Raw genomic sequence first — 15,442 nt, forward strand, 5'->3', positions numbered from 1 at the left:
TGGCTCCCTTCTCCATCCACCACTCCTAGTTAACTTGGTTCACCGCAGCCTCATATCCTCCTATCCTCATCCAACTTTTTGGACCAATCGATGGTGTCACCATGCATTTCTGCTTGATAGCGCGCTGTTTTTTTTAAATCAATGCCCTGATCGATACTTCATTTAGCGGGTAAGGTGGTGAGAGACGGAGTGCACGGCATTAGGGATTAACATAGGCAGGCCCCTCAAGATTCTGTCGGAGAGGAAATGAGAAAGCCCAGGACGAAACGCAGGAAGATAGAAAGGGCGTGAAGGGAATGGAAAGGGGATGGAAAGACCTCGACAATCGGAGCTATTACAACTGTCCTCGTGTATGCGTACAAGTTGGGGCCTATCTTTCTTCGCCTACCGAACCAAATTTCCCATTTGACTTGGGGAGAAAGCATCGCGGGAACAGGAAGGGGATTTGATTTCATATGTCTGGGGTTCATTTAAATCATTGGAAACAGGGACACATCTATATAAATGCAAAGCACCAGCTACATGAGGGATTTCTGGGATGGAGGAAAGTACTGTGACGGCTGCGAGATGTCGTCGAACCCAGCAGGACTTTTCACCCGTATCGTACTAGCCCTCTATCCGAGTTCCTATTTTCTTCACCACACTTTATCTTCTAGTTACATTGTTTGTTGAGTTCAAGTGAAATCTGGAAAGTTTTTCATGTTTTTTTTTTCTCTGTTTGTCTTAAAGCTCCCTGTGGAGGTAACATTACATCAGACAATGGAACTATCTTCTCTCCTGGTTACCCGGAGGACTACCCCGAATCTGCGGACTGTAGCTGGCTGATCACAGTGGCACATGGCTTCGGCATTCGTCTTAATTTCAGCCTTCTACAAGTTCACGGCCCTCAAGATTTCATCACAGTCTGGTGAGTGCTCTGACTTCCTGTAGTCGCTATCCAATCGGATAAATCTATACCGGCTGTGTTTATCACCTCAGTCTCTTGCTCTCTGTCACTCTCTCTATTTAAAGCAAGTTTAGTCTGGTACTTAATTAATGAAACTCTTTATAGAGAGTGATCCGGGTCAAATCTCCTGACGCCTGTATGCACAGTTAGGACGCAAAGCTCCCTTAAAGGGACAGTTCACCCCCTCAAAAAATGTATTTGCTCACCCTTGAGCAATTTGTTCCAAATCTGTATAAATCTCTTTGTTCTGGAGATTTGGACAAAATCTTGTAACCACCATTGATCAACGTAGTAGGAAAATTGCAACGGTAGTGGAAGTGCTCCAGCAATGTTTTCTTTCTAACATTCTTCAAAATATAGTTTTTTTTGTTCGACGGAATAAAGACATTTATAAAGCAAATTTACCTACGATGATAGTCAATGTTGGCCAAGAACTGTTTGGTTACACTCATTCTTCCAAATATCTTTATCTGTGTTCATCAGAACAAAGAAAATTATACAAATTTGAAACCATGTGAGGGTGAGTAAATGATATTTGGGTGAACTGTCCCTTTAAAACATAATGTAACTATACAAATTTAAACCTATCTTACATTCATCTGCCTCTCAGCTCTCTTTTACAGGATTTCCTCAATCTTTCTATGTAGGATTATGTTAACCTACATTTCTGGTTAATTTGGATGACCATCATTGGATTATAATCCACATTTATATATTCAAACACTTTGAGTAAATGTTAAGAAAAAAGTGTTTAATTTCCTATAATATTATTAAAATTTCTCCACTAGTCTGCGTTTTTTGCCCAAGCCTGCAAAAGCTGCGTTAAGACAGCTTGGCCTCAGTTTAGTGAGCCAACACTCCCTTTAGCCAACCAGATGCCTTTATGAATGCACGGGACTGCACGTAATCTTTAGTGCACACTCAGACAGGCACAAACAGATGGTTTTAAAGCGGAATGGTCACGGTTAAAACTGGGATCAGGTAGTTGGAAAATCGTTCCCTCCCCAGAGAGAACTTAAAAGATGGGGGTAAGCTCTCAGGGTGACTTTGTTTAAGATGGGGGCGTTAGTTTTGCCACGCTTCCTTGGAATACTCGAAACCAAACTTTAAAAACCATAACGCATCCCTCAGAGTGAGAGAGGTTCCGGGAGGTAATCAGTATGGTTATAATGTTCTCAGGAATCAGCCGTGATATCCGTGTGGATACAGTCAGACTTGCTATGCAAGCAGCAAGGCATGTTTTTTTTCTTATGTCAGATTAAGTATGTGATGTTAACGTGTTTATAAAATCAATCTTAATGTTGTTTCATTTAAAGGGACGGACCTCAGGAAACAGTCAGGAAAATGGGTGTGTTTACTGAGGGGGAACCCAACAACCCACCAAGCAGTACTTCTAACCAAGTTCTGATACGCTTTAGGAGCAATACGGAGAAAGGTGGACTGTTCAAAATCAACTACCAAGGTAACTGATCAATACAGGCAAATTCAGCAAAAATCTATTGAAAACGAAGAACTTGTTGGTATCATAACATAACAATGGCAGAACCCATTGACTTGCATTGGTATTGTGTCGTTATTATAGAAGTGAATGGGTTCCGCCGTTGTTCGGTTACCAACATTCTTAAAAAAGATCTACTTTTGTGTTCTGGAGAAGAAAAACACTCATACAGGTTTGAAATGACAAGAGGGTGAGTACAGTGCATCCGGAAAGCATTCACAGCGCTTCTCTTTTTCCACATTTTGTCATATTACCGCCTCCAAAATGGATTCAATTAATTATTTTCATGTGAAAGAAGTTTGTTTGAAGTCTTTGCAAATATATTAAAAATAATTTAAAAGGCTCACAATTTGCAAAGGCACACACCTGTCTATATAAGGTCCCACAGTTAACAGTGCATGTCAGAGCACAAACCAATCCATGAAGTCCATGGAATTATCTGTAGACCTCTGAGAAAGGATTGTATCGAGGCACAGATCTGGGGAAGGGTACAGAAAACTTTCTGCAGCATTGAAGGTCCCAATGATCACAGTGAATCCATCATCCGTAAATGGAAGTTTGGAACCATTAGGACTCTTCCTAGAGCTGGCTGCCGGCCAAACTGAGCTATCCTGGGAGAAGGGCCGTAGTCAGGGAGGTGACCAAGAACCCGGCTCCAGCATGTCTCTGTGGAGAGAGGAGAACCTTCCAGAAGAACAAGCATCAAGCCTGTATGGCAGAGTGGCCAGAAGGAAGCCACTCCTCAGTAAAAGGGCACATGACAGCCCGCCTGGAGCTTGCCAAAAGGCACCTGAAGGACTCTCAGACCATGAGAAACAAAATTCTCTGGTCTGATGAAACAAAGACTGATCTCTTTGGCCTGAATGGCAAGCGTCCTGTCTGGAGGAAACCAGGCACCGCTCATCGCCTGGCCAATACCATCCCTACAGTGAAGCATGGTGGTGGCAGCATCATGCTGTGGGGATGTTTTTCAGCGGCAAAAACTGGGAGACTATTCAAGATTGAGGGAAACATGAATGTAGCAATGTACAGAGACATCCTCGATGAAAACCTGCTCCAGAGCGCTCTGGACATCAGACTGGGGGAAAGGTTCATCTTCCTACAGGACAATGACCCTAAGCACACAGCCAAGATAACAAAGGATTGGGTACAGGACAACTCTGTGAATGTCCTTGAGTGGCCCAGCCAGAGCCCAGACTTGAACCCGGTTGAACATCTCTGGATAGATCTGAATATGGCTGTGCATCGACGCTCCCCATCCAACCTGACGGAGCTTGAGAGATCTTGCAAAGACGAATGGGAGAAACTGCCCAAAAATAGTTGTGACAAGCTTGTAGCATCATACTTAAAAATACTTGATTCTGTAATTGGTGTCAAATGTGCTTCAACAAAGTATTGAGCAAAGGCTTTGAATACTTATGTACAATTGTTTTTTTAGTTTTTTTTTTAAATTTGCAAAGATTTCAAACAAACTTCTTTAACGATGTCATTATGGGGTATTGTTTGTAGAATTTTGAGGAAAATAATGACTTGAATCCATTTTGGAATAAGGCTGTAACATGACAAAATGTGGAAAGAGTGAAGCTCTGTGAATACTTTCTGGATGCACTGTAAATGATTACGTCATTTTCATTTTATTTTGAACTATTCCTTTAATGCACTCAGCCGGGGATGCATATTACCAAAAACCATCATAAATCCAAAATGTTTCAGAACATTATCTGAGTTTTATGCTTGAGAGGTACCAGGTGTTAGAAAGATGGTCCTTCCAGACCAACAACCTAATATTATTATACTGTATGTATTTTTCTGTATTAATTCTCTCATTTTCTCATTCTCTCTCTTACAGCCTATAGACTTCAGTTTTGTTTGCCACCTCCCATCATCCCAAAAGCAGAAATTCTTATGGCCAGCAAGGAATTCAAGATCGGTAAGTTTGGATTAGTTTCACATGCAAATGCACACAGTTTTGTATGCCCGCTCATGTGTGTTCGTGCACTGGCCTGGCCCAGTATAAGCGGAACATTTTGAGCAGCGACGCACACTGCCAGTTCATTTTCAGGCTTGAGCGCCTCTCATTAATAATGCTCCCAGAATAGCAGAACCAGCCACACGCCCCCTCCACACGCACGCTCACACTCCTCGAGAACTCACTTTGAGAAGAGAAAAAACACTCCAAAGCTGGCGCCTTCAATCCCACAATGCCTTGCTGATATACTGACTCATTGCCAAGCTGCAGAACTGAGGCTGATGTTGTGTGTCCCTGCTGTGTTTGTGATGCTAGAAATGGCTTGTTTTTCCTGCATTACAGTCAAGAAAGTTTAATTAAAACTGTATAAAATGTTGGTTGGGTACACTCATGGTTGGGTCAAAATAGGGAAAAACCCAACCGTTGGGTTATAAATGAACCTATGCTGAGTTAAACTCATCGTTGTGTCAAATATAAATATTTTTGGGGTTAATTTAACCCAACGCCTGTGTGTTTTCCTTTTTTTAACCAACTCTGGGTTGAAAATTACTCAGAATCTTGTAAAGGTAATTGTGAAGCAGTTGTGACCGCACTTCTCAGCTCTCCTCGTTGACATGCACTTAATCTAAAATCTTCAATGTCTAAAAGAATATATTAAAGGTCCTGTTGGGTGTACTTTAACGGCATCTTTTGGTCAGGTTGCAAACTGCAACCAACGGCTCACTTCACCCCTCCCTTTCAAAGCACTACAGTGGCTGACACAAGGCTATGATATCATCATGTTTTTGCTTCTTTGCCGAAGGAGATATCATACAAAACGCCATTTGTCCGTTTAGGGCTACTGTAGAAACAACATGCTGAATTCCATGTAGAGGACCCTCTGTGTATGTAGATAGAAATAGCTCCTTCTAAGGTAAAAAAACATAACACCTTATTATGTAAAGTATTCATACACCTCAAGACATACTTATGTATGTAATATTGCATTTATGCCAATAGATCCTCTAAAACAAATGACACACTGTACCTTTAACTGTTTCAAATGTCCCTTAAAATGCATGCGAGCACACGGCCAGAAACACAGAGCTCCTACAAAGCATTCAGCATGCAAAGCTCTGTGAGAAAAGGATTCTTTGCAAGCCTGTGTTCCAATATTTCAGGGAAGTTAAATGGTGCATTATAAACCGCTGACTGAAAGTAAGCAGAATAAAAAACCTTTGGCTCTCCTTGCCGGCAATGAGCTTTCTCCAAAGCTCTGAATCATGGGGTAGTTTTTTTCCCACTTAGGTGAGTCACAGGACGTCTGTGTGTTTGTGTGCAAACAGAAAGTCTGGCTTCTCGTGAGATACTCAGGTAGCAACTGATGGGTGTTATGAATGTAAACCATGCAGTGTGACACTTCCCTAATTACACTGCAATGCAGCGCCGGCACGGCTCTTCTCTCTATCTTGCTCGTTTTGCCATTAAGCGGGACAGTAAAAGGACGTGGCCTTCGTTACCGTTGTGAGCAATACAACAGCGGGAACAGCCAGATGTTTCTCATGTTGTTCCGAGATCCTCGGAGATCCCAGAATCAACTGAATGTTTCAGAGGGTGTGACGTGCATCTGAAATGCAGCTGATGAAGCCGTGATGAATGCGATGTGTTCACTTATTCACCAGTACTCCTCTCAAATCTCTCCGCAGGTGACATTGTGCGGTACAGATGTTTGCCGGGATATCACCTGAATGGGAACAGCATTCAAACATGTCGCCTGGGGACTCACCTTGAGTTTGGGGGACCTCCACCTTCATGTGATAGTAAGATTTAATTTGTGTCTAGTAAAGAATTTCTGATTATACTTTATTGTATGAAGCATTTTGATCACTTATCCACATTATGGAACGGTCATGCTGGTCTAAGCTGCGCTCATACTACCTGGGAAACATGGAATATTTGCTCTTTGAAAATGCATTTATCACTATTGTAAATACAGATATATGTAAATATTTTCTTAGAATCTTGATGTCTGCTAAGCTTGCTGAGGTTTTACTGTATGTCAACTACTCATTTACTTTTTATAGTCACCCACTGCGACTTCTATATTCATCTGGTTTACAAAAGACTGATCCTGTGGTTTATATAGCATAAAATCCACCCCCACTGTCTTGCGATGGGACAATTGATCATGCTGGTTGGATCTGCTGTGTATGAGGCTTCATTATTGCTATTGCCTTAGACGTGGAGATGAAGTACTTTAGCATCTGTCAACCAAACCCCACGAGTGTGCTAAACGCTCATCTACCTTTCCTCCAGCTGCTTTTATGTGATTCGATATGGCATTTCCCATAAACTTCCTCAGTTCTTCCTCATTATATTTGTCTTTCTAGACTCGGTGCAGTAAGAATTATCTCTGAGCTGTGTTAGTCTTCTTGACTTAAAAGCCTTTTTTTTCTTTCTTTCTTAGGTTTGTCCTGTAGATATCTAAACGTATGTAAACTATCCTCTCATGTGTTTGGCCTTGTTTATCTTTATTGATTGATACAGTACAGTAAATGGTAATTGGACTGTCTTCTGGCAGCATTTTCCAGGGAGCAGTTTGTATTGTTTAAATACCTTTAGAAGTCACCATATCTTCGCGTTTACAGGGTGATTTTGGAGTAGTTTGACTGTGAACAGGACTAAGCCATGAATGTGATGTAGCAGCATTGTGCTGTGCAGTCACAATGATAAGCTGTGTCTGCATTAATAAAATATTGTGTATATGTACACATTAACCATAATTGTGAGAGTGCTGGTGCTTACAGTGGGTTCCCGGGATTTATGGTGGAATGAATACTACTATTTCACTTTATATCAACTGAGTGTTGATATCTGTGCATGTGAAAAGTTCACAAGAGGTAATAAGCACTCAGGTCACCGCATTATTTCTTCTATAATGTGTAACCAGTTGTGTTCATAATATTATGTTATGAACTGTACGTGAGGTACAGGAATTTGTTTTGGTAACATTTGGATTCTGCTTAGCATAAAGACCAGAATACACAGGTGGAGAATTAACAGAACTGAATGAGTAGATATAAAACATGAAGTGAAACAAAGACACATTACAATTGATATCAATTAAAACTTAAGTATAATTTGTTGTGGAATTGCATTGAATTACAGAGTCAAACTGACATGAACGTCATATTGAGAATAAGGTGATTTACCAGAAAATAAGAACATATTTCATCTATTTCAACTTAAAAACTTTTGTTCAGAAGCTGCTTTAAATGTTTAACTGAAATCAAATTGGGTTTACAAGTCACTTAAATTATATAAAACGTAAAAATCTGACTTAAAAAATCTAGATGCTTCTCTTATAATGTATGAAATTAACTTGAAATTGGTTAAACTCTGAAAATGGTTAAACATTTGATAAACATTTTAATGTTAAATAAAACAAATTAAATCCCAATTTTCATTGTTGCAAAGCATCTATATGTGCATTATAATTAAATAATAAAATTGAAAATTATTAGTATAATATTATGAATAATATTAGATAAATAAATAAAAATAGTGACAATATGGTATTAAAACACATGGGCCCGGTTTCACAGACAAGGTTTAAAGGAAAAGTTAATCTCAAAAGCTAAATTGTTTTATTTTTTACTCACCCAAATGATGTTCAACATGTTTTTAGACCCCCGGGCATCTTCGAAACACAAATAAAGATATTTTAGGTGACATCCCAAAAGATTTCTAGGCCTCCTCATAGACGTCTTGGTTATAGATGTTGTCAAGGTGATGAAAAGTACTAAAGACATGGTTAAATTGGTCCATCCGCTCACTGTGGCTCAATTTAATTGATTTGAAGCGACGACAATACTTAATGCGAAAAATGCGAGCACCTTGACTGATTCTGTTGGGAAAAAAAGTACAAGTCTTCCTCAAAATCAAAATCATCAGATTTTGCAAAGATCAGCTTACATACAGCGTGCGTCTGCTTGTAAACACAGAGTTGCGCTTCCGGGTTTGTCAGTCAGAACACTGCCAGAAATGCTGCCCCTTGGCAACACTATAAGAAAACATGGAATTAGCTTCCACGTTTATGCAAATGATACCAAATTGGCAGAGTGCATCGAAGATATAAAACATTGGATGACTAGTAATTTCCTTCTTTTAAATTCTAATAAAACAGAAATATTACTTAGCGGACCAAAGACACGTAAACAGATTATTTCTGATTATAAACTGCAAATTGAAGGCTGTACTGTTACTCCAACAAATATAGTTAAAGACCTAGGCGTTATATTAGACCACAACCTTTCATTTGGAAATCACATCACAACCAAGAGCAAAGATGGACTACTTGTCACATAAATGCTAAATTTACAATACTTAGTACTTAATTCTAAACTTACATCACATGGCAGCAGTTTGAAGTTATAGCTGCACTCATTTACATTATGCCAATAATATTTTCCCTGCATTATTATAAAATTCCTCTGTTGTCTGATATCGATCACAATTAGTCCTTAACAGTTTCAACTAATGAAATTTCCTAAATCACAAATTATAAGCTCTCCCTATTTTTCATAAACATTAACAGTCACTGAGTGCAGCTTTGACACGTCAGAGGGGAGCTGACCCTCCCGACTGAGACTGGTTTCTCCCGAGGTTTTTTTCTCCATTTATTTATCATTGGTGTTTGGTCTTAGTTTGCTCACCAGGAGACTGCATTTATTTGATATAATTTACTATAATGATCTTGCTTATTCAATAAACACCATGCACTTTGTTGTGTTTGACCTTTTCTGTGTTTTTCAGTTTTTCTTATTTTCTCCTGTAAAGCTGCTTTGGAACAATGTACATTGTGAAAAGCCCTTTATAAATCAAATGTAATTGAATTGAACGCCGGCGTCTGCCCCCGACCAGCTGCGCATGCATCAAAGTGCTCTCGTGAATGTGCAGCATAGACTGACTAGACCTCCCAATCAGGAGAATATACTGATTAAATAAATTGGTTTGTTTTTCACACAGTATTTTCGTCATTTCCTCAGCAAATTCAATTGAGCCACTATGAGCAGATGGACAAATTTAACCATGTCTTTAGTACATTTCTGGACCTTGACAACAACTGTAACCATGATGTCTATGAGGAGGCCTGGAAATCTCTTGGGATGTCACCTAAAATATCTTTATTTGTGTTCTGAAGATGATGGGAGGTCTTAAAACATGTGTATAAAAAATAAAAGAATTTAGATTTTTACATGAATTTTCCTTAAAGGCTAGTGCCAGACTAATATGAATGCTAGTGCTGTCTTAACTGAAAATAACTTGCTCTGATATATCCAAAAATACATCATATCAAAGTAACTTATAAAGCCAATTCGATTGACCTAAATATTGAAGGAAGCTTTTGAACCAAAGCTAAACTAAAATTATTTTTTACAGAAAAAATTATGTGAAATCTTTCAAATTCCAGGCATACGTGTACACTGGCAGAAAGTAACTAATAAAAGACTAGGACAAAAAAGTTTAAACAGATAATAACTAAGAAACATTAACATATCCTGCACAATGTCTGCAGGAACAGACAGAGGTGGGGTATTAAGTAAAGTGTGAAGAGGGAGGCAACACAATGTGATTTTATAGTATAGCATGGCCAAACATGTACCTCCTCAAACATGTACCTCCCTCGAAACAAGTGTAATTCATCTTAACATTAATAAGGTGTCGGCGGTTAATTGCTCTGGCTATATGAAAAGCCCCTTATACTGAGGGCCAACATAGCCAGCTGACACCCGCTCCATTTGGTCGGGGTGATGCCCCTGGCTGTCATTCAGATTAAGTATGCCTGGCTCACCACTGAGGGAAATGAGAGCCGGTAGGATAAAGAGAAAGTACGAAAGCAGTTTACATTTACAGTGAGATTACAAAGCCTAGTGAACTGTTTCACTTCCTATATGCATTCCTATGTAGATCTTATATCATCAGCTGGAAACCTCATAAATTGCATATGTGGAGTAACTTATGCATGGTGCATAAAACTGCTCTGCCGTGGTGTCGATTAGAGTTTGATGTGATCATTGTGCTGTGATGTAGAACATTTTTACATTTTTATATGAAGATCAGGTAACATGCTATGTCATGCATTCTGACTTCTTTACTCTGTTAAACGTACTGGCTTCTCATGCTTTACATGGTCAACTTGGACGTATAACGTTGTATTTCTGTACTTGATACACTCCCCGCATCCCTCCAACTCCAAGTTTTTTTTATAAATCTGGATACCTGCCGTCAAAGGAATCCTATTCCTTTTATTGTCCATATTCTCCTGGAAAAGCATGGCAAGGTGAAAGAAAGATCCCGCCTGCGAGCCAACGGAATAGCGAGACTCGCTTAACATCAAGATTGTCTGCACTGCGTAAAGATGGGCAGTTCAGCTCGATACTCTTGCTATAGTGAAATTTAGGTGTGTCTGTTTGTTCACGGCATTTAAGCGATGTATGTTATATAAACGGTGGATAACGCTGGATTTGGATATCATTGGAATCTGATAGATTGCGCGGTCCCAGTGCTAAAAGATGCCGGATATGAACTGCACGCGGGAATTCAGACTAAGTCTTACGTCTGTGTTTTGTTGGCAATCGGTTTGTACATGCATAATGTACAAAACACAGAGGGATTAATGTGATGATGTGTTGTATGCTCGTGCTGTAGTTCCATCCCATTCTCCCCACTAGTCCCACCTTTAGCAGCTCGTGTTTTTCTGGAAAATATATCATACAGCTGTATCTCTCTTTTATACATTTTATCAAACTAAATACTCTTCGAAGATACAACGTAGGCAATAATACTGTATAGGCACTCAAGATTAATATGAGATTGGCATAAAGTGCCTGTGATACGCAATCTTTTAAAAAAAACACTTATAAAATAGCAGGACAAATAGAAAAACAGATCAGGGTGGAATCCTGAAGAAACCCAGAAAGAGGGAGTAAAAAGTAAGGCAGAGGGATAAACAGAAAGAGAGAAAAAGAGACGAGAAAGGACAGTGATGGGTAAAGTGCGAGCAAAGCTCATTGAGATGCAGAGGATATCCAGGCTGCAGGTGCACCCAGCTATTAAATCACAGCTCTCGCTTGCGCAGTTGCTCGCTCTGTACCTGACATCCGATATGTCACATTCACTTGTTACACAAAACCATGTCTTACTTTCCATCAAACATATCCTTAGTTTGGTTTTGGTTTAATACAACAATTACCAATCTGCACTTCCTGTGTCTTCTGCAGACATGATCAGACGTCCTGATTTTCATGATGGCCCTGTGCCAGTCTCCTCCAAAGAAACCCTGCCCTTGATGTTTAGACAGTGTGGGTGTGGCTTATGCAAACAAACTGTTGATTATTAGTTAAAGGAACAGATCACAGTGTGCCCTTGATTGTGTTTTGCCGTTTCTCGAAGTTGACAGGCAAGGTCACATTGAACCTTTATAGGATGTGCAGGGCTGTACGTTAACATTTTTTTGCACATAGCACAAGTATAAAACGTCTTTTATATTAAAAAAATATACATACAAATATGTATGTGTGGTTTATCATAATAACAGGCAGGTAACGGACGAATGTTACAGTTGAGTAAATTAGGGCCAAATAACTAAGTTTTTCCCAAGTTCCTTTTTTCCCTGTTTACACAGAGTTCTGTGTTTCCCATTATTTTACTATAAAATTATAATATATTTGTCCACATACTGTAGGATACTGTTATATGTATACAATGGTAAACTGCAGTAAAAGTCCTCCTTTTGGAGATTAGTTTTTGATATTTTATACTATATTCTGTATATATATATATATATCAGCTCAGATTAGCTCTGGAGATGGAGTTCATGTTCTCATATAGAGACACAGACAAATGCACGAGCATCACACGCGTATAGTAATGCGTTAAACTGTGCAGCTCATTCACGTTAAACAAGCAGGTGACATATTTAAAATGCCGGAGAGTGCCTCCCCTATTCCTTCCCTGTTTCCACATCGCAGAAATCACAGGGCTCTAAATATGGACTTTTAAACGCAAAAACAACTAATAGCGGTGTACCATTGATTTACATAACACACAAACACACCTCCCACAAAAACCAGCGGCTCTGTCTAAAACACATGCAAAACGGTATTGCACGCGTGCTACACTAGTAAATGTATTCTTGGCACAGACAGATTTTTTCGCAGCATGTGCAACATATATACAGCCCTGATGTGTTTTATAAAATCCCAGCCTTCTAATTTGACTTTTCTCTGAATGTCTAATGAATGCCTCACAATACGTGATAATCTGGATCCAACTTGCCATGGATTCGATTTTTTTCAAAGATTCAGAAAAGCAGAAAATCGGAGTAAAAGCTGGCCGAGTGGTACTTGAAGAGAGCCCTAGTGGCACAGGACATGACAGGAAATTAAAAACTCTAGATATTTCATTTTTAAATTCAATTTTTTGCATGATCGATAAATACGAAATACATCTCATAAAGCCTATGTGCAATTTTAATATAGTTGTGTGAATGATTGTTTATTTATCATTGGTGGATGATGTAACTCAAGCATAGAGTGGGAGCAGACAGGCGCTTGTGTGTCACTCTATCTCTTTGTGTGTAAATTAAGCTTCTTGTGTATTTCTGAACTTGAACCGCTGTTTAAAGCTGTTTTTGTTAATGCTGTAAATCACTAATTCCACTTAGGTCTGCATCTGCCACTACTACTAATGTTTTGCTTATAGTCAATGTTTTCTTGTACAGCTTCTTTGTAACGATGAAAATCAATGACGATCTAAAATCTAAATCTGAGTTTGTTTTGACGCGCCACTTTGACGATGTTGATACACGCCACTGCAGTAAAGTATCTAATAGTCTAATACAAAGTAAACAAGACAGACTTACTAAAACCTAGATATTTCTGTATTATACGACTGGTCTCTGCCATGTTTATGCATACATTTATACTTAAATATCCGTCTTTAATATACTGTAGCTTTGTATTCTTTCTGCAAGTCCCCACAAAGTTAATAAATCCACAATAAGAGTCATTTACAGAGCCCTGTTTACAGTAAACTACATAAAAGTGTTTTGTGTCCACCATATCGCTAACTAGGAGAAAAAGGGAAAAACATGGTTTTCAGTTTGAAAATAGCTGGTAAATAAAAAGGGTTGGAGACAAGTAGAGAGTCTCTAATATTAATTTGAGTGTTTATTCATATGGTTTTCTATGGCGGCCATTAGGTGGTACTTGGAAAAAATAATTCTGTTATGGGTGGTACTTGATCTGAAATGTTTGAGATGGCAGGCAGAGAGGCAGTCCTAAATAACAACAAAGAAAACACTTTCACGCCACGCTTATTTTTACATCCTTCCCTTTTCTCTCAGTGTCCCTTTCTTGCTTGGTCTTTGTGTCTCTCACAAAGTAGGAGGGAGGAAATAGACCTGGGAAGTGCATTGCATCAGAATTGAATGCTTTTGTGCAACTCGAGGAGGGAAAGCTCACGTCTAATGTCATGTCTTTGTTCTGTGAGCATACAGTATACACACTCTATACAAGCCTTCTTTCTGAACACTTTGATTTATACTGTATATACATTTATACACTGTGGTGACAGAATTCACCATATTCTATTTCTGCTGACATTTAAGTATTATAAATTAATTTTCTTGTTAAACTTTATTGGATTTCTGGACGTTTCTATAAAATCGTATATTGCTCACAGTCTGCTAGGATGACCTGTGACGCTAATTTAGTGAAATAAAGTGAAATTAAGGGATTCAAATATGTAAAAAAAGATATATGTTGCTCACAGGGCACGTCAAGTGAAATACACCATTTACTCACCCTCTTGTCATTTCAAACCTATATGACTTTCTTCTGCAGAACACAAAAGAAGATGGACCCCATTTACCTACATTGGTTTTGTGTTCATACAATACAAGAAAGAAAGGCATACAGGTTTGAAATGACAAAAGGGTGAATAAATGATGACAGAACTTTCATTTTTGGGTGAACAATCACTTTTAGTTTTTCCTCATTGATCAAATATCATTCCTGTGGAGTGTTCTGTGAAGCTTCAGACTGAGTAACCAAGGAGTGATGGATCTTAGTTGGTCAGTTGTGTTAAAGCTGCTTGTGAAAAACAAAACACATGGCATTACGGCATAGTTGACAGTCTGCTGTGTGACATTTATCTTTTTCCTTGACAGCAGGAAATGAATCCTGTACGATGACATTTTGAATGCATATCCTTGTGGGTTTTTTTTCAATTCATTCCAGCACATAAGAATTGTCACCGTCGGGTGACATTTTAAGTTGAAAACGCATCTTTCGTACAGTAGATAATCTTCAAGCGTCATTGTTAGAGGAGCATTTTTGACATGCCTTTTTTCTCTTCTGTCAAGACCTGGCACTAAAACTGTTGTTTACATTCAACCAATGACAGTCCAGTTCAAAGTGGATTAGGTGATATGGGCGACCTGAGGGAGTTAATTTTCCTTTGCAGTCATGGTGAAAGGCCCGGGATGACGGAGATTCTGTCTTGGTCATGCTCTTTTTCCTTTTGTTTGGATTGAATGGAATTATACGTCTAGCAAATCTTGACGGGACGTGTCTGTGACCGTCTGGTGCACAGGGTCTTTATTGTGTTTCGCGATATAACCTGATTTAAACATAAATGTCTTGATGTAAATATATAGCACACAGCAAAGGCCTTTAAGTGTTATGATTTATTAAGGGGGGATCGTGAATAGTTGTCATATCTATCAGTCGCCTGTTTTACGATCTGTTTTAGTTTGTTACAGCCTTACAGCCAGCTTTCAAACAGCTTTAACGCACGAGAAAGTAAAGATTGGTTACGTCCAATCTACGCACGCTTTAAAGAACGTTATTTGTGAGTGCGAGCGCCAGCCTGCACAGATGTACTGGGGGTTATTGGGGGTATATATTTAAGCTGAGCGCATTACGCTTCATGCAGTGATGATAGAGTCAAGAGGACATTGAAATTCATCCGTGATAATGTTTGT

General features: G+C 39.0%; 1 protein-coding gene across 1 annotated transcript in view; it reads left to right on the forward strand.

The window, feature by feature from the left end:
• Positions 1-15,442, forward strand: part of csmd2 (CUB and Sushi multiple domains 2) — a gene marked incomplete at both ends in the record, with an annotated part of 241,505 nt that overhangs the window by 200,933 nt on the left and 25,130 nt on the right. The window contains 4 exons of the mRNA XM_079485563.1: positions 730-907; positions 2,263-2,408; positions 4,294-4,374; positions 6,099-6,212. Coding sequence (XP_079341689.1) covers positions 730-907; positions 2,263-2,408; positions 4,294-4,374; positions 6,099-6,212 — 519 coding nt within the window. The remainder of the gene's footprint in view (positions 1-729; positions 908-2,262; positions 2,409-4,293; positions 4,375-6,098; positions 6,213-15,442) is intronic.

Source organism: Barbatula barbatula, assembly GCF_947034865.1.
Source record: "Barbatula barbatula genome assembly, chromosome: 21".
Taxonomy (NCBI): domain Eukaryota; kingdom Metazoa; phylum Chordata; class Actinopteri; order Cypriniformes; family Nemacheilidae; genus Barbatula; species Barbatula barbatula.